The 24,313-nt window shown below is 33.0% G+C and overlaps 1 protein-coding gene across 4 annotated transcripts in view; it reads left to right on the plus strand.

Moving 5' to 3' along the window:
• Nucleotides 1-24,313, plus strand: part of LOC101895780 (protein quick-to-court) — a 95,181-nt gene that overhangs the window by 23,990 nt on the left and 46,878 nt on the right. For all 4 annotated transcript variants that reach the window (XM_020036795.2, XM_005183677.4, XM_011294292.3 and 1 more), the window contains exon 2: nucleotides 15,225-16,241. In XM_020036795.2, the coding sequence (XP_019892354.2) occupies nucleotides 15,246-16,241 (996 nt within the window). In that variant the 5' untranslated portion in view covers nucleotides 15,225-15,245. The remainder of the gene's footprint in view (nucleotides 1-15,224; nucleotides 16,242-24,313) is intronic.

Here is a 24,313-nt window from a genome sequence, read left to right on the forward strand (position 1 = left end):
AGAATTATTTATACTATCTACCAACCTATTTGGAATTGGAAATTTATAAAAAAAAAATATTTTTACAAATATTTAACGTCGATTTAAAAAACAAAATGGAAGAGGATTTTTAGAGAGCAAGTGCTAGCTGCTTCATCAGGGAAAAGTCCAGATTATCCTTTCTCTTTCTGTGCAGTAAAATACTTTTTTTTTTGAAAATTTTGACCTTTTATTGCCCATCTCCGAACTCAATCTAAGTTTGATAACAATATTACGATTTACCAAGTTTGGACCAAATCGGATACTCCCTTCGGGAGTTATCGAGCGCACCAGCCAGACAGACAGACGGACGCTAGATCGACTCCAAATATCCTGAAGGGGGTTTCGTCCAAAGAGACCGTGGGCCCAAAACCGTTTTTCAAAGAGGCACGATTTGGCCGAATCAATTGATATACAGGGTGAGATAAAAAAACTGCAACAAAGACAAACGCCATTATTGTTACATTTTTTTAAATTTTTTTGAATGAAAGCAAAAAATGTCGGAAATAGCATCAAATTTTAGAATAAGTTTAGATTTGTACGAATTGGTCACCTTTGGCACGATTTATGACCTTCAAACGGCCAATGGAACCGTGACACGCTGCCCAAATGTAGCTCTGCAGTATTTTGGCCCATTCTTAGCGAAGCGCTTGCTAGAGGTGATCGACACATTGATATTTTCTAATGTCAATCTTGCGTTCCAAAATACTCCAGACACAATAGTCCAACGAATTGATATCCAGTAATTTTGGTGGCCATTGTGCGCTGGAAATGAAGCGAGGAACCTCATTTTGTAACCATTCTTGGGTAACGCGTGCTGAGTGCGATGGTGCTAAGTCCTTTTGGAATGTTCAAGGTCTGCGGCCAAAATGTTTGCGTGCCCAAGGCTTTAATACACCTCTAGAGTATTTTCGCGATATTATTCGGCATTTATGCTAATACCACGGTCGATTTAAATATTTGCTAAATGGAATATTGCGATACGTTCAGCTCACGATCCACGATCACTTTCGATAAAATATCTTCTTTACTTTTCGAACCATTTCCGCTCATGTTGCTGCTTTCTTTCGTCCATTTCCTTGACGACGGCCTACGCTACCTTTCGTTCTTATAATACCAAATAGTACCATAATAGAAGTTTTCGTAACTTTTAAGTTCGTATTTCCAAAAACCTTTTGGTACATCTCTAATGTATTCCAAAAGTGACTCTCTTGTCAAATTTTAGAATTCTGGTTCATTCCATTTCTCCAATACGAAGTATTAAATTTTTAGTACATTTTAGCATTTTTCGTACCTTTTTAGTACGAATTTCCAAACCTAACTCTTGTGCCCGCTGTTTCTGCAATACAAAGTATTACATTTTTAGAACCTTCAAGAAATTTTCTTACCCTTGTAGTAGGAATTTCCAAACCTGGCCCTCGTGCAAAATATCTAGCTTTTAGATTCCATTTGGCGGTTGATTCTTGGTCAGTCCATTCATCAGTTATTTTACTAATCTTTTATGTATATACACTTTTCAAAAGTCTTTAAAAATTCAAGTTTGTAGCCGTAAAAATATTCTTTTAAAATCCATGTTTATAGCTCGGTGGTCCTTTGAAAAAATATTCTTTTTAAACCCACGTATGACACTGGATAGTCCTTGAAAATATAATCATAAAAAATACGCGTCTATATCCTGTATGGTCCTTGAAAAAAATATTCTTTAAAAATGCACATTCAAAGCTCGGATAGTCTTTGAAAAAGTATTCATAAAAAATCCGCGTTTGTAACCTGGAGGGTCCTTGAAAAATATTATATTTCCGATTAAGAGTTTTTTTTCTGGATGGTCCCTGAAAAAATATTTTTCAAAAATGCACATTTAAAACTTTTGGATAGTTCTTGAAAAAATATTCATAAAAAATCCGCGTCTATAGCCAGAAAGCTCCTTGATTTTTTTTAAAGAATCTTCGATTTAGAGTTAGGATTGTCCTTGAAAAAATATTCATTAAAAATCAGCATTTCTAGCCTGGATGGTCCCTGGAAAAATAAACTTTTAAAATTCATATCCCTTGAAAAATATTCTTTAAAACCCCACGTTTGTAGCCTGGATAGTTCTTGAAAAAATATTTCTAAAACTCACGCTTATAGCTTGGTGGTCCCTTCAAAAAAAATATTCTTTAAAAAGCAACGTTTGTAGCCTGGATGATCCTTGACAAAATATTCTTTAAAAATGCCCATTTATAACATGGATAGTCCTTGAAAAAATATTCATTTTAAAAACCGCATTTATAGTCTGTATGGTCCTTTGAAAAAAATTTCTTTAAAAACCCAAGGTTTCAGCCTTTTAGAGAGTCCTTGAAAGATAATCTTTAAAAACCAACGTTTGTAGCCTGGATGGTCCTTGAAAAAATATTCTTCAAAAATCCCCGATTAAGAGTTTGGATGGCCCTTGAAAAAAAATCTTTTAAAATCCCCATTTGAAACTCGGATAGTCCTTGAAAAAATATTCATTAAAAATCCGAGTAGCTTGGATGCCCCTTGAAAAATATTCTTAAAAAATACCAAATTTAGATTTTGGATGGTCATTGAAAAAAATATTCTCAAAATCCGCGTTTATAGCCTGAATGGTCCTTGTAAAAATATTTTTTTTTAAAAGCGCCCATTTAAAACCCGGATAGTCCCCAAGTTTGTAGCCTGAGTGGTCCTTGAAAAAATATTTTTTTAAAAATCCCTATTTGAAACTCCTATAGTCCTTGAAAAAATATTCATTAAAAATCCGAGTCTATAGCCTGGATGGCCCTTGAAAAATATTCTTAAAAAATCCCATTTAAAGCTCGGCTAGTCCTTGAAAAAAAATTCAGTAAAAATACGCGTTTATAGCCTGGATAAAAAAATGTTTTTAAAAATACCCGATTTTTAGTTTAGATGGTCCATGAAAAAATATTCTTTAAACCCAAGTTTATAGCATGGAGGTCCTTGAAAAAAAAATTCATTAAAAATTCTCGATTTATAAATCCATGTTTATATTCTGGATATCATCTATTTGTAATCCATGTTTACAGCTTGGATGATATTTGAAAAAAAAAATTATTAAAAATCATAGTTTGTTGCCTCGATGGTCCTTGAAACAAGTATTCTTTAAAAATCCCAATTTAAAGCTCGAATAGTCCTTAAAATAAAAATCCTTAAACATTCGCGTTTCTGGATGATCCTTGAAAAAATATTTTTTGAAAATGCCCATTTAAAACTAGCATTGTCCTTGAAAAAATATTTTTTAAAATCCACACTTATAGCCGGGAGGGTGTCTTTGCAAAAAAAAAAAAAAAACAAAATAAATAAAAAAATCCAAAAATTCAAATTTCAAAGTTTTTTGAAAAAAAAATATTCTAAGAAACCACGTTTATACCCTGGAAGGTCCTGGAAAATTATTTTTATAAAATCCACATTTGAACCTTGATCGATGTTAATAGCTTGGAGATCCTTTGAAAAAATATTCTTTAAAAATCCACGTAGCCTGGATGGTGCTTAAAAAAATTTCTTTAAATCCGCACTTAAAAATACCCATTTAAAGCTAGGATAGTCCACGAAAAAAATATCCCTTAAAAAGCGGCGTTTATAGTCTGGATAATCTCGGCTAGTATTTATTTATTAAAAATCCGCGTTTGTGGCCTAAATAAAAATTCCAGTGATAATCCCATGAAAAAATATTCTTAAAATCCAAATTTATAGCAGGGAGGGTCCTTGAAAAAAGATTCATTATAAATTCTCGATTTATAAATCCATGTTTATATTCTTTACTAATTCATGTTTACGGCTTGGATGGTCATCGAAAAAAAAAATTATTAAAAATTCTCATTTATTACCTGGATGGTCCTTGAAACAAGTATTCTTTAAAAATCCCAATTTAAAGCTCGAATAGTCCTTAAAAAAATATTCATTTAAACATCCGCGTTTCTGGACGATCCTAGCAAAAATATTTTTTAAAAATGCCCATTTAAAACTAGTATTGTCCTTGAAAAAATATTTTTTAAAATCCACGTTTATAGCCGGGAGGGTCTCTTTGAAAAAAAAATAAAATAAATAAAAAAATCCAAAAATTCAAATTTCAAAGTTTTTTGAAAAAAAAAAAATATTCTAAAAAACCACGTTTATACCCTGGAAGGTCCTGGAAAATTATTTTTATAAAATCCACATTTTAACCTTGATCGATGTTAATAGCTTGGAGATCCTTTGAAAAATATTCTTTAAAAATCCACGTAGCCTGGATGGTCCTTAAAATTTTTTCTTAAAATCCGCACTTAAAAATACCCATTTAAAGCTCAGATAGCCCATGAAAAAATATCCCTTAAAAATCGGTGTTTGTAGCATAGATGGTCCTTGAAAAGATATTTTTCTAGAAACGTCCATTTAAAATTCGGCTAGTCATTGGAAAAATATTTATTAAAAATCCGCGTTTATAGCCTGAATTAAAAATATTCTTAAAAACTCCCGAAATAATCCCATGAAAAAATATTCTTAAAATCCACGTTTATAGCTGGGAGGGTCCTTCAAAAACTTTAAAAATCCCCATTTAAAGCTCGGCTAGTCCTTGAAAAAAATATTCAGTAAAAATCCGCGTTTATAGCCTGAAATATTCTTAAGAATCGACGATTTTGAGTTTGGTTTGAATTAACAAAAAAAATTAAAAATTATTCTTAAAATCCACGTTTATAGCCGGGAGGTTCCTTGAAAAAATATTCATTAAAAATTCTCGATTTATAAATCCAAGCTTACTGCTTGGATGGTACTCGGAACAAAATTATTAAAAATCATCGTTTAATACCTGGATGGTCCTTGAAACAAGTATTCTTGAAAAATCCCAATTTAAAGCTCAAATATCCCTTAAAAAATATTCATTAAACATTCGCATTTTTGGATGATCCTTAAAAAAATATTTTTTTAAAAATGCCCATTTAAAACTCGTATAGTCCTTGAAAAAGGGTTTTTTAAAAATACACGTATATAGCCGGGAGGGTCTCTTTGAAAATAAGAATAAAATAAAAAAAATCCAAAATGGTCCTTAAAAAATGTTCTTAAAATCCGCACTTAAAAATGCCAATTTAAAGCTCGGATAGTCCATGAAAAAATATCCCTTAAAAATCGACGTTTGTAGCCTTGAAAAGATATTTTCCGCGTTTCTGGATGATTCTTGAAAAATAATTTTTTAAGAATTTCCATTTAAAACTCGTATAATCCTTGAAAAATGTTTCTTTAAATCCACGTTTATCGCCGGGAGGGTCGTTGAAAAATACTCTTTAAAAATAAAAAAAAATCCAAAAATTTTTTGAAAAAAAAAATATTCTACAAAAATTATTTCTATAAAATCCATATTTGAACCTTGAGTGATCCGTTAAGAAATATTAATAAACAAAGGTTTAAACCCCCTGATTATTCCTTAAAAAAAGTATTTTTTCAGATATATTTTTTTATACCCTCCACCATACTAGGTATATTAATTTTGTCATTCCGTTTGTAACTCCTCGAAATACTCATGTCAGACCCAACAAAGTATATATATTCTTGATCAGCGTAAAATTCTAAGACGATTTAGCCATGTCCGTCTGTCTGTCTGTGTGTCTGTCTGTCCGTCTGTCTGTTGTAATCACGCTATCTTTCGAACATATTGAGATAGAAGGCTAAAATTTTGCACACATGTAAATTTTCCCAGTAGGCAGGTTAAGTTCGTAAATGGGCCATGTAGGTCCAAGTTATCATATAGCCCCCATATAACGGTACCTCCCGATATTCGGTATTTTGATGATTTTAGCGACATTATTCACCGGAATTATTTCAAATTTGCCATTTGAAGTTCGTAACGGATACTACAGCCTAAGACAGAAAATTATCTGTGCAGGTCCACGTCTTCGTGTAGCCCCCATATAACGGTACCCCTCGATATTCGGTATTTTGATGATTTTAGCGACATTGTTTACCGGAATCGTTTTAAATATGGTATTTGAAGTTCGTAATGGATACTACATCCTAAATCAAAAAATGAGCCATATAGGTCTACGTCTTCATATAGCCCCCATATAACGGTACCCCCGATATTCGGTATTTTGATGATTTTAGCGACATTATTTAGCGGAATTGTTCCAAATTTGGTATTTGAAGTTCGTAATAGATACTGCAGCATAAAACAGAAAATGGGTCATGTAGGTCCACGTCTTCATATAGCCCCCATATACTGTACTCCCCGATATTCGGTATTTTGATGATTTTAGTGACACTATTTACCGGGATTGTTTCAAATTTCGCATGTGAAGTTCATAATGGATACTTCAGCCCATGCCAGAAAATTGTCTGTGCAGGTCCACGTCTACGTATAGCCCCCATATAACGGTACCCCCCATATTCGGAATTTTGATGATTTTAGCTACATTATAAACAGATTTTTCTTCAAGTTTCGCATTTAAATATTGTAATCACTTATGACAAAAGTTGCCTATGCATTTCCACGTCGTCGTAAAGGCATTCGGTATTTTTAAGATTTTAACAGAATTTTTAACGGATTTTATTTTTTTGGGAATTGCCAAATTTGTACCAAATGGTGGAGCGTATTAAAAGTTCGGCCCGGCCGAACTTACAGCTTTTTTACTTTTGAACATTGCAAAATACAATCCACCTTTAATCTCTATCATATTATATGCGTAGCTATGTGGGCACATGACATAAAAGCCCCAGCGTCCAACAGTATCATGTAACCGCCACTTAGCAGTAATAGTGCAACTTAACAACAACAACAAACACAACGCCAACATGTCTTCGAAGACATTTAAGCCGGTTAACCGGCCGCTTCTTGACTTGTTGTAACATGGCGTTACATATTTAACACTTCCAACGGGGAGTTGAATGACTGGTGCGGCTGGCTATCGTTTATCATTCATTCACTCATAACTATGTACATGCATACATACGTACTCACACACACATATGTGTATCAAGCCAACTGGTTTAGTTAAGGCCATTTATTTGATGGTGACTGTTACCGATGTGTCTGAATTAAGTTATTCGAGCGTGTAATTGACAGTAGCATATACTCGTAATACGACAAGCTAAGACGATTCTAGGAGGTGTTAATTTTAATTATACACAAGAGGTATTTTCAATTAATCGGAATTGACTTGACATATAAATGGAGGACAAATTGGTCGGAAATTAAGACATGGAAATAGCAAAAATCAATTCCCCTTGGACCAGAAAAAGAACTTGTTGTTGATTTCAAATTTCGAATATGAACTGCTACCGTTCTCTTCCAACCGTAATGGGGGTCATCCTCGACCATAGCCACAATTCTTTTGCCAAATTTGTTGGATTTGTTGTACCATTAGCCATGTATGCGTTTCCATAGCCGAATCTTTTTTTTTTTTTTTGAGAGTCAGCGAAATTTAACAGTTGAGTTAATATTTCAAACCTTGGTTTACTTTCGAGTTTTTTGTTTTCAAGGTTTCTGTATTCGAGACCATCACATCTCAGGTTCTCTGTTTTTTTTGGGCAAAATAAAGAAAAAAACAAAACAAAGATAAAAACACAAAGTAAATGTTTTAATTGTCTATAAACGCTCAATTTAAGCACAATTTCACTTTTAAAAGTAAATGTTTGTTTTCTGTTTCACTGACATCTTTCCGGTGGTCTTTTTTTCAATTCTCTCTCTCTCTATCTCTCTTTGTTTTCTTGTCTTGTAATTTAACTCAGATCAGGGATGGGAGTTTCAGAAATATAACATAAAAATATTAATAGAAGAACATTAGGAGCCATAATCCTGGTTTTAAGAAAACTATTTTTAGAGGGACTATCAGAGGTATAAACCTGGATTACACTGTGCGACAAAATTTTAAATTTAAAGTTTTAAATAATTACAGGGAAAATCTGGAAGATTATGAAAACAGATCTAAAAAGACACACATATCAGCGTTTTGAAAGCTTACATTGCAAAGTAAACTAAATAGAGGGAAACGTTCCCCCCCCCCACTTCCTCTTTTTATATGTATGAAGGGAAGTTTGTCATTTAGTTAGTAACACCTCGAAATATACATTTTAGACCCCACAATGTATATATATTCTTGATCAGAATACATATTATTTTATTATTTCGATTTAGCGTTTACTATTTCTATTTAGCGTTGTTCGTCCATCTGCCTGCCCGTCTGTGGAAATCAGTCTCGCTTCCGAACGAAATGAAGTAGGTTGATAAAATTTTACTCAGATGTGTGTTTGTTCTGTAGGACTTTTGGTATTGAAAATGGGCCCACGTTTTGGTATAGCCCCCCATATAACTGTACCGACAGATCTAAGGTCTTTGGCTGTTTTAGTCACAATTTGCTGTGAGTTGTGGGCATATGTTTCCATTATGCAAGAAAACATCCTTGCATAGAACTGTCAATTTAGGACCAAGTTAACATATAGTCCCCATATAACGGAACGCACAAATATTCGGTATTTGAATGATTTGCATCACACTTTTCACCGAAAATGTTTCAAACTTGCAATTTGAAGTTCCTAAAGATTCCCTATGACCGAAAATTGCTCATCGCAATTTGTATAGCCCCCATAAACCTATATTCGGTATTTTGATGAATTTAGAGACTTTATTCATCGGAATTGTTCCAAAATTTGTATTTTAAGTTCGTAATGGGTACTACAGCCTCTGACAAAAAAAATTCAAAATTTCATTTCAAACACGTCTTCGTATAGCGCCCAAATAACGTTAACTCCCTTTATCCGGTATTTTGATGATATTAGCGATATTACTTACCAGAATTGTTTCAAGTTTCGTAATTGAATATCTTAATGGCCTGTGACGAAAATTGCATTTCACTCTCTTTTGACACCTCCCGCACAAAAGGTCAAAATTTTCAAAGAAATAATTTACTGCACAGAAAGAGAAAGGACAATCTGATTTTGCTCCAAGTTTGCATATCCCAATATTTGCATCAGTGCTAGTTCAGGTGCGAAAATGGACAATATCGGTCCACACCTTCTGGTACCGACCCCGCAAAAGGTTCGAAATTTTGAAGCTCTTAAAACGCGAAATTAACATTCGAATCCATTCAGACTTGGCAAATCTCTATATTTCTATCCACACAAGATCTGTTATAGATATGGTAGAGTTGGCACCATTCCTTCTGGTACATCCCCCCACAAGGGTCAATATTTGGAATAAACGAAACGATTATTAAATCCGAAATAAACATCCGGTTCTCTTCATATTTCACACATCCCGTTCTTTTTACTAACACACGATCTGTTGCGAATATGGGTACCTCCCCCACATAGGATTAAAGTTTTGAATAGCCAAAACGATCATAAAATCCAAAATAAGCATCTGGTTCTCTATATATTATACACATAAAAATCTTCTTATTAACCCAAGGTCTGGTGTGAAGATGGAATATATTGCTTCACTCCTTCTGGTACCTCCCCCACAAAGTTTCAAAATTTTGAATACCCATGAAGCTCATAAAACACGAAATCATTCAAACTTGGTATATCTCAATATTTCCATCTACATAAGATCTGTTATAAAGATGATAGAGATCGGAACATTTCTTCTGGTACCTCCCCAACAAAGGGGGGTTTCGAATGAAAGAAACGATTATTAAATCCGAAATAAGCATCCTGTTCTCTTCATATTTCCCAAATTCTGCTAACAGAAGATCTGCTGTGAAATGGCATATATCGACGCAATCCTTCTGGTACCTCCCCACACGGGGAAAAATGTTGAAAAGCAATACGCTCAAAGAATACCAAATAAGCATCCGACTGTCTTCAAATTTTACACATCCGAACATTTTTGCTAACATTAGATCTGTTTGGGAATATGATGGATATTAGTCATACCATTCTGGTAACTCACCCACAAAGTGTCGTAATTTTCAATTATTATAACTGTCATAACATGCGAAACAAGCCGGCGATTCTATATCTAAATATTTCCCTTAGCCAGAAATCTGATGTGAATATGTTATTAATCGGAATTAATGATTTCGTATAGAATTGCAAATAAATGTTAGATTATCTTCAAATTTTGCACATACGAATATTTTTTTCTGTATTAGATGAAATGGAGTATTTCGATCCGCTATATCTGATACATCACACATATTTCCACATTTTCCAAATATTTGCACATATCTCGTATAAAGTATAGGAATCAGACGATATAGTCCAAATATGATCATCAGTCTTACGTCAGATACGAATTGGAAAATATTGGTCAAATGTTTCGGAATATAGTGGGTCAACAGTTAGAATAATCATAACTCAAGTCTGGGGGTATACATTTGAGGGCAAAACCGATTTATACATTTAACTAGTTTTTTTAAAATAAATTAAGAGGGAATTGCGAAGCTTTCACCTTGGAGTTTTAAAGATTTTTTCGTCAGAGATTCAAAGGTGTATTTTTAAGAAGTACTTTAAGAGCGGATTTCAAATATTGTTTGTAATGTTTTTAGAGACACTTTCAAAGCTGCAAGTTTGGATTTTTAAAATTATTTTTGGAGGAATTTTTAAAAATATGATTTTCGTTGCGACAAGAAAAGATTTTTAACAAAAAAATTAAAGGGAAATTTGAACCTACAAACGGTATCTAAAACAAATACTCTTAAGAAGACATCCAGTGCTCCAACCTAGAATTTTTAAAAATACGTGGATTTTTCTAAGATTTTTTTATGAGGACAATCAGAGACTATCAAAGCCATCAATTTGAATTTTACTAAGAAAATTTGTAGAATCCCAAACTCCCATCTCTGGTTTCAAGTCACATTCGTTTTCTAATGTTCCTTTATTCACTGTTTAACAGCAACTTCTATCTTTTTTTTTTTTTGTAACAATGAAAGTAAAGCTTACACGCGCCAATAGATATTTGCACACACATACACACACACATTCACTCATATTCATCTAATGCGAAAATAATTGTTTTGTTACAAATATGGCCAGCCAGTCAGCCACTCAGCCATTTGACGTTTACCAGCCAACGTTTACATTTCACTCAAAACGAGGCATGTGGCAAAAATGTTGCTGCCTCAGGCATTTGGTTTTAAGTTCGAACCCCCCTTCCTTCTTCTCGATATGGCAGTGCAATTAATTTACTTTTGATAATTATAAAATAACATAATTTGTTAATGTCTTGTGCAGTCGAATGGAAATATGAAAGCACAAACAAAGCAAAAAATGCCGCACAGAAATGCTGGTATTTCATGCTATGATTGTGTTGTTTTTTTTTGTTTAATAGAAATGTGAAAATATTAAGTTCCAATATTTGCAGAAAGAAAATAAAATTAGTTTGTGGATATAGTTATTAGTTGAGAGTTCATTAGCTTTTGAACTGAAAATATGATAATGGGGAGGAAGGCATATGTTTTGAAGCAGGTCGAAAGGTGCTGTGAATATTTAAGAAGATCATTAATATTTGCAGAAAGTTTGTGGAACAGCAGAGTTGGGAGTTCAAGTTTGAAGATGGCCTTTTGAAGAATTATTCTCAAAAAAAAAAAAAATCACATTTATAGCTTGGATGATAGTCTTTAAAAATTCCCTATTTATAGCTTGGGAATCCTTGAAAAATATTCTATAAAAATCCCCTTTTTTAGTGATTTTCTGAATATTTTTTTGTACTCCCACTGTCCCGCAGGAGTCTTTGGCTCGTTGTACAGAAGAAGTCTTGGTTGATAAGGGTTCAGAACAGCATTGAGTTATAAATGTTATCTAGAAAATATGTATTGTTTTAACAAAGTGACACGTTGGGCGCCATTTTCTTGTAGTCGATATAAATTCAACGCGTTTTGGAAGGCTTTGTTTTAAATAACCTGTTAGAAGACAATCATAATGGAGTTCAGTCTGTTGAACTCTATTTGAAAAGAGTACCACGTTGGGCGCCATTTCTTAAAGTAAATATTGATTTATGCGGTTTCAGATCTCCATGGCTTGATAATTTGTCTAGAAGATCGTAATAACAGAAGCCTGTATGTGTTCAAGGCTTTGTCCATAACATTCATTCATGAGGTTTTAAGAAATAAAGTATATTTACATTGAAGTGGTGGTCATAACGAATGTTTGTATGCCCATGGCCCATGTTGGGCGCCATTTACAGAAAATATATTTTCACACAATTTAAGAAGACAATTTTGAGGAAATCTCAGCCTTAGGACATACGTAGTATGAGTGGTAAAAAACACTTATTTATTTGAAATTAGTCGCACGATTCCCGATTGTTCATATTGACATCCTAAACGTCGGATTCCCTATCATCAACAGAACAAAAATATTTTTTAGATTTTTTTTTTTTTGGAAAAAAAAAAGAATTTCTAAAAATGTATTCTTCATTAGAAAACAAAAAATTAAAAAATAATGCTAAGAAATCCTCGTCTGGAAGTCTTTGAAACTCCACGATTGGAACTCTGGAAGTCCTTGAAAAAAAATGAAATAATTTTTTTTCTAAAAAAATAAGTATCTGAAAGTCCTTGAAAAAAATATTCTTTAAAAATCCACGTCTGGAAGTCCTTGAAAAAAATATTTTTTTAAAATCCACGATTGGAACTCTGGAATATAAGTAAAAAAAAGAAGTGTCTGAAAATCCTTGAAAAAAAAATATTTTTTTAAAAATCCACGATTGGAACTCTGGAATATAAGTAAAAAAAAGAAGTGTCTGAAAGTCCTTGAAAAAAAAATATTTTTTAAAAATCCACGATTGAAACTCTGGAATATAAGTAAAAAAAAGAAGTGTCTGAAAGTCCTTGAAAAAAAAAATATTTATTTGAAAAAAAAAATATTTTTTAAAAATCCACGTCTGGAAGTCCTTGAAAAAAGAAATATTTTTTAAAAATCCACGTCTGGAAGTCTTTGAAAAAAGAAATATTTTTTAAAAATCCACGTCTGGAAGTCCTTGAAAAAAAAAAATATTTTTTAAAAATCCACGTCTGGAAGTCTTTGAAAAAAGAAATATTTTTTAAAAATCCACGTCTGGAAGTCCTTGAAAAAAATATTTTTTAAAAATCCACGTCTGGAAGTCCTTGAAAAAAAAAATATTTTTTAAAAATCCACGTCTGGAAGTCCTTAAAAAAATATTTTTAAAAATCCACGTCTGGAAGTCCTTGAAAAAAAAATATTTTTTTAAAAATCCACGTCTGGAAGTCCTTAAACAAATATTTTTTAAAAATCCACTTCTGGAAATCCTTAAAAAATATTTTTTAAAAATCCACGTCTGGAAGTCCTTGAAAAAAATATTTTTTAAAAATCCACGTCTGGAAGTCCTTGAAAAAAATATTTTTTAAAAATCCACGTCTGGAAGTCCTTAAAAAAATATTTTTTAAAAATCCACGTCTGGAAGTCCTTAAAAAAATATTTTTTAAAAATCAACGTCTGGAAGTCCTTGAAAAAAATATTTTTTTGAAAATCCACGTCTGGAAGTCCTTAAAAATTTTTTTTTTAAATCCACGTCTGGAAGTCCTTAAAAAAATATTTTGTTTAAATCCACGTGTGGAAGTCCTTAAAAAATATTTTTTTTTTTAAATCCACGTCTGGAAGTCCTTAAAAAAATATTTTTTAAAAATCCACGTCCGGAAATCCTTAAAAAAAATATTTTTTTAAAAATCCACGTTTGGAGGTCTGGAAATCCTTGAAAAAATATTTTTTAAAAATCCACGTTTGGAGGTCTGGAAATCCTTGAAAAAATATTTTTTAAAAATCCACGTTTGGAGGTTTGGAAATCCTTGAAAAAATATTTTTTAAAAGTCCACGTTTGGAGGTCTGGAAATCCTTGAAAAAATATTTTTTTAAAAATCCACGTTTGGAGGTTTGGAAATCCTTGAAAAAAATATTTTTTAAAAGTCCACGTTTGGAGGTCTGGAAATCCTTGAAAAATTATTTAAAAAATTCACGATTAGATGTTGAATAAATACTCTTTAAAAGTTCACGTTTGGAGGTCTGGAAAGCGTTTAAAAAAATATTTTTTAAAAATCCACGTCTGGAAGTCCTTAAAATTTTTTTTTTTTTAAATCCACGTCTGGAAGTCCTTAAAAAAATATTTTGTTTAAATCCACGTGTGGAAGTCCTTAAAAAACATTTTTTTTTAAATCCACGTCTGGAAGTCCTTGAAAAAATATTTTTTAAAAATCCACGTTTGGAGGTCTGGAAATCCTTGAAAAAATATTTTTTAAAAATCCACGTTTGGAGGTCTGGAAATCCTTGAAAAAATATTTTTTTAAAAATCCACGTTTGGAGGTCTGGAAATCCTTGAAAAAGTATTTTTTAAAAATCCACGTTTGGAGGTCTGGAAATCCTTGAAAAAATATTTTTTAAAAATCCACGTTTGGAGGTCTGGAAATCCTTGAAAAATTATTTAAAAAATTCACGATTAGATGTTGAATAAATACTCTTTAAAAGTTCACGTTTGGAGGTCTGGAAAGCGTTTAAAAAAATATTCTGTAAAAATCCACGTTTGAAGCAGTGGAAGTCCCTGAATAAATATTCTTTAGTCCTTGAAAAATATTCTTTAAAAATCCACGTTTGGAAGTCTTTGAAAAAATATTCTTTAAAAATCCACTTCTGGAAGTCCTTGAAGAAATATTCTTTAATCCTGAAAAAATATTCTTTAAAAATCCACGTCTGGAAGTCCCCGAAAAATTATTCTTTAGTCCTTGAAAAAATATTTTTTAAAAATCCACGTTTGGAAGTCTGTAAGTCCTTGAAAAAAAATTTTTTTAAGAATCCACGTTTGGAGGTCTGGTAGACCTTTGAAAAAAATGTCCTTAAAAATCCACTTTTGAAGATCTGGAAGGCGTTAGGACGTCTCAGAGTCCTTGAAAAAATCCACGTTTATAGGTCTGGAAGTCCTTGAAAAAACATCCTTCAAAGGTACACGTTTTAAGACCTTTAGAATTTACTCTTTAAAGTCCCACTTTTGGAAGGCTGGAAGTCCTCGAAAAATTATTCTACAAAAATCTACGTTTAGAGATCTGAAGGTCCTTTGCGGGTCTGAAGGTCCTTAACAAATATTATTTAAAAAACCAAAAAAGATATATTCTCTCCTCCTCTAGTAAAGTTTTTCTCCTCTCCTGTTTTTACTGACAATGACCAAATGCTATTTTCGTTGCCAAAAATAAATCTTCAAGGTTATGACAGAACTTTGACAGCTGTTCTCCCGCTCACTTTCAATATTTAAAATTTTTGTTTTCTTTTTTCATTTTCAGTTACCAAATTAGCTCCCCAATATGATGTCATCGTCATCATCAACGACAGCAACAACATCCTATACAACGTCATATCCCCAAATAGACCATCGAACTGTGGTCTTTAAAAATTTACAGCTGGAAGAGAACCAAGCAGCCAACCTTAGCCGTAGCAGCAGCAAAGAGACCCTCATTCCTGGCGATATACCGAACGAAGAGAATTGCCCAAACGTTGCAACATTGCCACGGAGACCTGCAACGGTTTTGCAAACCTCAACACCTTACGTTTCACCGAGACGTCCGCTGTCCGCCTTGGCCCTACACTCCACAACTAAGACCCGAATTCCATATCCATTGGCAACAATTTGGACCAAAAGCCAGAGTGGCAGGAAAAATACGTTCCAATTCAGAGGTAACGCGAACATCAACAACCACAACAATAGCTGTGACAATTGTCGTAAGAGCGGTGTTGGTGATGTGCCACTGCGCATGTCCGCTTACAAATCCAATTTAGCAACATCGCTCATTATGGAACGTGTGGCAAATGAAACTTCCTCAGCCGTGGCAGCGGCAGCAGCAGCAGCAGGGGTGGAATGCACCACAACAAACACCCACAACAACACAACGACGGCAAACGCGAACATAACCGGTGGTCGTTTTCAAACAATACGCCGTAAATTGGCTTTAATCACTCAGAAGCCTTCGTCGGATGCAACATTGGAACGGTCATTATCCTTGCGTAAAAATTTCAAATATTCCAACAAAACGGAGGCGGTAGAAGGAAACCCGAAAATCAGCACCACGGAGACAAATAATTCCACATCCAAATCGGTAACGGGAGGCCAGGATGGACAACAGCAGCAGCAGGATATTGGTTCAACAAAAATTGACACCGTGGCCAAGGATCAATCAATAAAATCCACAATAAAAACAAACATGGAAAAACAGGCATCGTCATCCCCAACAACAACAGGAACAACCACAACGACAACAGATGGATTTGTTAATGGCGAAATACGGGAAGATTTTCAGAAAATGGTAAGTCTCAAAATATGTCCTTGTAAATTATCCTCTTTACGTTTTGGTGTGAAAGGAGTTACATAAACCCAGTGATAAGCTTCTTCTTTTGGAGTTCGGTATTGATTTTCTTCTCCAAAAAAAACTGTTGGTATATATGGTGTTCTTGTGGTTTTTGTTGTTGTAGAAACGAAGCAACTTCATAACTATCTTCGCCCTCGTTTTGTTTTTGGATTTTGTGTTCCTTTTTGTTTTTCATCGTGTCCTGCTAAATTTGTTTGTTCCACTTTTTCCGCCTTTACTACGTGATTATGCGTTAACCCACCACCCACCCTTTTCGTTGCTCTTCTTGGGGTTTGTTTTTATCGTATGTTTCGTAGTTTTTTGGAATTGTAAAAAATAAGGGTGGGGTATTGCTCAAACCAGATGTGCAATGCTTAAAGGCTTGCCAACAGTGGTGTCAAATGTTCTGAAAAAAATTCGCGATTAAAAATCTAGCAGTTTCTCAAAATAATTTAGTTCAAATTTAAATTAAAATTTTAATAACAGGGGTAATAGTCAAATGTACAACCACCAAAGGCTTTTCAGCATTGGTGTCAAATTGTGACAACATTTTTTCTTCAAAAATCAAAACTAAATCATTCAAAAATTTCCAAGAATTTCAAAAACATTTTGGGCATTTATATTTTTTTGTATATTAGTTGAATTTATGTATTTGAGCCTTTATAGCCTGTAATATGTGCGTTGGGCGCCAAATTTGCTGGAAATAACAACATTCAATATTTTCCAAAAACGCATGACAACAGAAATTGTAAACATTTTTAAGTGGTTTTAATGACCTCGACCATCTAGTTTTGGGTGGTAATACCGATTTCCTAATGACAAAGTGTCCTTCTGTTGGGCGCCATTTTCATTAGTAATTCTCAAAACATTCTGTTCTTTTTATTTTTGCTGTGTCTTGAAAAGTCTTGGAAATTTGTTTACGAGAAACCAGAATTATAATTTGTATGATCCTGACAAAAAAAAAGGTTTGAAAACATTCCGATTTATGATACTTAAAAAAATATATATTTAAAAATTTTTCGTTTAATAAATAGATCGGATGGTCTTCAAAAAAAAGCATACGATTATACCTTGGATGGTCTTTATAAAATGTTTTTACCCATACACATTACAGTTTGAATTGTTCTCGGTACAAAAAATCGACATCCACATTGGGCGTCAAAATTCTAGAAAATACCAAAATTAAAAAAATTTCGATGGAAGTTGGGCGCCATTTCCACGCTAATTTTAAACAACGTTTTGACCTTTTATTTGTTTTGACTAAATACCTTGAGTGAATATAACTGCACCTAAATAGCCTTCTTAAATGTTGAAAACCTAAACGGAATGTAAAAAGTGTTTCGCACGATGGGCGCTCGTTGTATACATATACCTAAATTTATAGAAAATATCAAAACTGATGAGACTAATGTGGTTTTTCAACAATTTTGTGGTTGTTATCAAAAAAAGGTTTCTTCAAAAATCTACTCTTAAACTCCAACAGTTTTTCAAATACTTTCTTTAAAAGCCTCTAATTAATTTTAATCGAATTGGTCTAAGCAAATATATCTGAAAATAAATAGGTGTTGAAAGTACAAAAACTCAATTTTGATTAAAAAATCTATTTACGTTGGGCGCCAAATTTTTAGAAAATAAGAAATTTAAATATTCTTCAAAGTAGCATCACATACATTTCCGAATGAAAAAAATGTCTCTCACTTGGGCACCATTTTTATTATTTTATAATTTTAAAAACGTTTTGTCCTTTTTTTGTTGGTGTGTCTTGGGTTATCCTCGCAAAAATCCTATTTCGGGCGCCATTTTCATTATTTTTTAATTTTAAAATTATCCTCACAAAAATCCTATTTAAAAAACCTGGATTATAGCTTAAATGCTCCCACGTTGGGCGCCAAAAGAGTCCAAAATATCAAAACGAAGTATGTTGGTTTATGTATTTTCAATTTTTATTGGTCTTAAGAGTATCACTTTTTCAATTCCCATAAGTCGCCATATTGTAAAAAACTGTTAAGTGCAGAAATAGCTCTGACGATCCTTAAAGACTTTCTTTTTATTATTCAAAATTTTTCTTCTTTCAAGAAATGTAAATCTTCAATTATAACTCTGAGGTGCCACCTTGCCTTGTTATAACTTCCCCATAGCATAGAGGGTGTATTAAGTTAGTCATTCCGTTTGAAACACCTCGAAGTATACATTTTAGACCCCACAAATTATATATATTCCTGATCAGCATAAAATTCTATGTCGATTTGCCGATGTCCGTCCTTTTGCCTGTCCGCCTGTGGATATCACTATAGCTTCCGAACGAATTGAAGTAGGTTGATAAAATTTTACTCAGATGTGTCTTTGGTCTGCAGGACTTTTTGTATTAAAAATGGACTATGTTATAACTGTACCTCCCTATATCCTGTATTTTGATGCTTTTGCCGACAATTTTTCACTGAAATTATTTACTTTTTAAGGGGTATTTACAGTTTTTAACGGGTTTAAAGCCTTCGACAGGAAATGGTTTGTGCAGGTCCTATAGCCCCTATATAACAGTACCTCTCTATATTTGGTATTTTGATGATTTCAGCGACATTATTCACCGGAATTATATCAAATCTTGTATTTGAAGTTCCTAATAGGTTTAACAGTCTATGACAGAAATTTGTTTTTGCAGGTCATGGTCTTCGTATAGCCCTCAGTACTTCCCTATATTCGGTATTGTTTTATTCAGGATTATTGGTTGATAGTGTTTCAAAAATTGTATATAAAAATCATGGGTGTAGATCCAACAATTTTCTTGAAAATCCCCAACTGTAGCCTTTATGGTCCTTAAAAATGTTCTATCAACGACTTTATTTAAGTTTTCGATTCTAGCTTTTATCATCCTTAAAAAATTCACGATTATAGACTGAGGTCAAATTTTTTCTTCATCTAATGATCATTCAAATCATTCAAAAAATAAATAAATAGTTTCGGACTGTAGCCCTGATTAGCCGTTGAAATACTCTTTTCAAAAGTGCAAGAAAACTGCTCTGAAAGCCCTTCAAAATGTTTTAATACTCTGTGATTAAAACATTGATATTTCTCCCACGAAAGGAGGTTTTAACCCTTCAAACAACATGTGCTTAAACATTCCATAAAAATCCATTGAAGAAATGCATTCAAAAAACCTGATTATAGCTCTGACAAACCTTCCCAAAATGGTGCATAATTCCTTGAATATCGCTGCAAATAAAAGCTCTGAAGACCCTTTAATAAATTGTTAATTTTAAAATCTCAGATTAATGCTCTGGTAATCCATCCAAAAAACCAGTGCTTAAAATCATAGACTATAGCTCTGTTGGCCCTTTAAAATGATTCCAACAGAAGTCTAAATAAAAAGCCCTTTAAAGAGTTTTTGGTTAAAAAATCCTGATTAAAATACTGATTATTCATTCAAAACTCCCTCCTCCTCCTTCAAAATATTTTCTTTTAAAATCCAAAATAAAAGCTCTAAATATCCTATCAATTTTTATTAAAAAGTCCCTGATTATAACTATGGCAATCGTTTTAAAACCTTTCAGAAATTCTCCATTACAGCTGCTTTAATTTTTCTAAAAATCTATGATAAAATATCTGCAGGTCCTTCAGCAATTTTTATTTAAAAATCCTTGATTAAAGCTCTGCTCTAATCCTTCCAAAACACAGAGATTAAAAATACACGACTTTAGTTTAAATGGCTCTTTAAAAACTCTTCATCAAAAATCCAAGATAGCGGCTCTAAAGACCTATTGACATTTTATATTAAAAAGCCCTAATAATCCTTCTAAAATTGTGTTTAAAATCCTCAATTACAGATCGGATGGTCCTTCAAAAATTGGATTTTTTAAGTTTTAGATCAAAACTCAGATAATGCTTCCGAAATGGTATTTTGGAAGGGTTAAGGCGATTCTCATAAAAATTAATAAATCTTCGGTCATTGCTTGGATGATCCTTGAAAAAAGTCCTAAAATTTCACATTTAAAGGTTGTATGGTCCGAAAAATCGAAGGTTTTTACTTAGGAAGTCCTTGAAAACATTTCATAATTAGACTGTCCACAGTTTTTGTTGTCCTTGGAAATAATATTCTTGAAAAATGCAACATTTATAAATTGGATAGTTTTTAAAAAAATATTCCTTAAAAATCTACATAAAGGACGGTTCTTTAAAAATATCAGCTTTGAAGCTGGGATGGTCCATCCAAAAATTATTCTTTAAAAATCAACGCATATAGTTTGAAAAGCACTTGGAAAAATATTCCTTAAAAATTCAAGTTTATAGCCTGGATAGTCCGCAAATAATATGCTTTGAAAATCTACAGTTGAAGTTCTGATCCACTGTCCACTGTTTTAATTGGACTGTCCTTGGAAAAAATATTCTTGAAAAATCCAACGTTCATATCTTAAAAAATTTCCTAAAAAATCTGCATTTATAGCTTGGATGATCCTTAAAATAATGTTCATCAATGTCAAGCAATCAATGTCAGCTTTATAGTTTGAATGGTCCTTGGAAAAATTAAAATTAATAAAAAAAATCCATGTATATAGTTTGGAAGGCCCTTGGAAAAATATTCATTGAAATTCATGCTTATAGTGTGAAGGATCTTTAGAAAAAAAATATCCTTACAAATCAACGACGATATTTGGATAGCTTCTAAAATATATTTTAAAATTCCCAGTTGAAGTTCTAATGGTCCTTGAAATAAAAATTAGATTTAATAGCTCGGATTTCCTTGTAAAAATAGTATCTGAAAATCCTTGGATTGGATTGCCCCTGAAAATTATTTTTCAAAAATCCACATTTATGTCTTGGATGTTTCTTGAAAAAATGTACTTCAAGGTTCACTGATTCTAGCTCTGATTATCCTTTCAAAATTCTCTAAAAAAATCTATGTTCAACAAAGTTGAGAATTTATTTCTAATATTTGATAAAAAACGCTACATTGACAACATTGCTTTGGATTTTTCTTGAAAAAAAAAATACTTAAATTTTCTATGATTGTAGCTCTGATTATGCTTTCAAAATCTTCTAAAAAATCTTTAGCCAACAATGTTGAGAATTCGGTTCTGATATATAAAAAATCGCTACATTGACAACATAGCTTTGGATGTTTCTTAAATGAATGTTCCCCGATTGTAGCTCTGAGTATCCTTTCAAAATTCTCTATAAAAATTGTTGTCCAACAAAGTTGAGAATTTGTTTCTGATATTTGATAAAAATCGCAACATTGACAACATTATTTTAGATGTTTCTTGAAATAATTTACTTTAATGTTCCATGATTGTAGATCTGATTATACTTTCAAAATTCTCTAAAAAAAACTATATCCATCAAAGTGGAGAATTTGTTTCTGATATTTAAAAAAAATCGCTACATTGACAACATTGTTGGGCACACATTCCTTTTCGCTCAAAAGGAAGTGCTGTATTTATGTTTTTGTTTTTTTTCAGTTGAAATCCTTTGTGTGCCAAGCCAACCTATGTGACTATGAAAATGTTTATTGAAATGCAAAAATGGCCCATATTTTTGGCAAACTTTTTCAGAATTTTAGTTAGTCTAAAGAGTTTTGTATGGGTTTATGAACTTTTAATTAAAAAATCGAAATAAAAAATAAAAAAAAACATCTTTTGATGACAGGAAACAAAACATGATTTCCAATCTTCTTAAAACTCCGCGTTGCATTCACCTCATTTTATGACACCCAGTTGTCGTCTTCGTCCGAAAGATGACAACATTTCGGCGAATGGTATTTGTAATCTACTCCACTCCATTGTTAGTTATGCTTAATGTATATCATCTCGTTTTCATTTCCATTTCAAACTAATTGAAAAGGAAGTATGGCTTGGCTTACATTCATTTATGGTTATGCCTTATGGTTACGCTTGCATAATTTCGACTTCGGTTGGCAATATTATGATGGATATGCATAAATATTTCTGTGTTTTTTTTCTGTTGTTGCTTTATTTTCAAACAATTGTTATTTGCATTTCCTTTTTTGTGAAGCATTTGCATCATAAAACACATGATGAAGAAATATGCAAAATAGCAAATGCCATGTCAGAAAAAAAATTGAATATACTTTCAAAACAAATATAAGTAGGTGCAAGTGTTTTTGAAAGGATCATCGGAGTAAAAAATGGAGATGTGGTAAAGAATATATTTTATAAGCCATATTAGTTTTAGAAACAATATAATTTCAAGATGACAAAATGTCCATATGTTGGGCGCCATATTTAACGTTAACAATATTTTTTTGCTCTATTTTTTTGGAGTAAAATATCTTCATAAAAAATTAGAATTTCTTTCATATATATAACGTAAATCACGTTGGGCGCCAAATATTTATATATAAATATACGCTTACACTGAGATCCAATTTTGCGCAATATATTGCAACTAAATAGAATTGTTTAAATGTTTTCAACCCTAATTCACCTAAAGAGTAGCATTTCCAAAAATGTCTATCCTACGTTGGGCGCCACTCCTCAAATTCTAGGCTTGCCTTAAATTCTTAGTAATCTAAAGAGTATCGTTACTGAACATTCTTATTTTATGTTGGGCGCCATTTTTCACTGTTTTTTTTTTTTTTTTTTGTTCTTTTAAATATTGAAGTCCAAATTTTTTCTAAGCAAAAGATTTGTGTAGCAGGTTTCAATCCTAATTTATCCAAAGGCTAGCGATTGTTTAATACGCTTCTACTACATTGGGCGCCATTTTTATACCCTACACCACACTATAGTCAGGGTATCACATGGTGAGATGAAAAAACTGCAACCAACTTCAGACTACTGTCATTTCTAAGTCATTCGTTCGACAGCTGTTAAAATTATTCCAGTGACAGCTCATTATATTGTTTACAAGTGTACAAGAGCATTTTGGTGAGAATTCTCCAGTAAAAAAGTTATTCGTGATGGAATTCAAGAGTGATAGTTTGATTTCTTTATATTTGGCTGGAAAACCCCCCAAGTGGCTATCGTTAGAGCACTCCTCCAGCATTAAATGTAAATAAATCTTTTGTGTTTCGTACCATCGCTCAATATTGTGATACTGGTACGGTAGTCCGACGTCAAGGTAGTGGACGGAAGGAAACAGGAACATCAGCAGAAATAGTTCGAAAATAAAGAAGCGACTTGATCGAAACCCGCGTCACAGTGGCCGAAAAATGGCTCGTGCGCTGAACATATCGCAATATTCCATTCGGCAAATATGGAAAAATGAGCTCGTGTTAAATCCATTGAAATTCCAAAAAGTGCAAGAATTTATACCGCAACAGAAAGAAAATAGACTCAAAAGAGCTGCGTCGCTTGGGCGAAGGTTGTGAACTGCCGAATTTGGGCTTCTCTGATGTGAAAAAAATCGTTGTCCACCAGAAACAAACAAAATGATCGTGTGATCGGCGCTTACCAAAGAGGTCAGCTGGAATTTTGCACCTTCGGTTGGCCACCAAAACTCAAGCGCCGGCCATACTGATGGTGTGGGCCTCCATAACAGCGGATGGTCGCTCTTCGTTCGTATTAATCGACCGTGGCATCAGAATAAAGGTCGAATATTAGCGACAATATTCTGGAGGGTGTATTACAGTCTTGGGCGCGCCAACATTTTGGCCGCAGCATCATCGCATTCATCACGCGCCACCCAAGAATGGTTACAAAATGAGGTTCCTCGCTTCATTTCCAGCGCACAATGGCCACCAAAATCTCCGGATACCAATCCGTTGGAATATTGTGTCTGGAGTATTTTTGGAAAGCAAGGTTGGCACTAAAAATACCAAATTGTCAACGATCACCTCAAGCAAGCGCTTCGCCGGTAATGTTCCAAAATACTGCAAAGCAACATTCAGGCAGCGTGTGATGGCTTCATTTGGCGTTTGAAGGACATAATTTATGCCAAAGGTCACCAATTCGAACAAATCTGAACTTTTTCTAAAATTTGATGCTATTTCCGACAGTTTTTGCCTTCATTCAATAAAATTAAAAATTATGGCATTTTTTCTTTGCTCCAGTTTTTTTATCTCACCCTGTATATTA

The sequence above is a fragment of the Musca domestica genome, unplaced genomic scaffold (genome assembly GCF_030504385.1).
Source record: "Musca domestica strain aabys unplaced genomic scaffold, Musca_domestica.polishedcontigs.V.1.1 34, whole genome shotgun sequence".
Taxonomy (NCBI): domain Eukaryota; kingdom Metazoa; phylum Arthropoda; class Insecta; order Diptera; family Muscidae; genus Musca; species Musca domestica.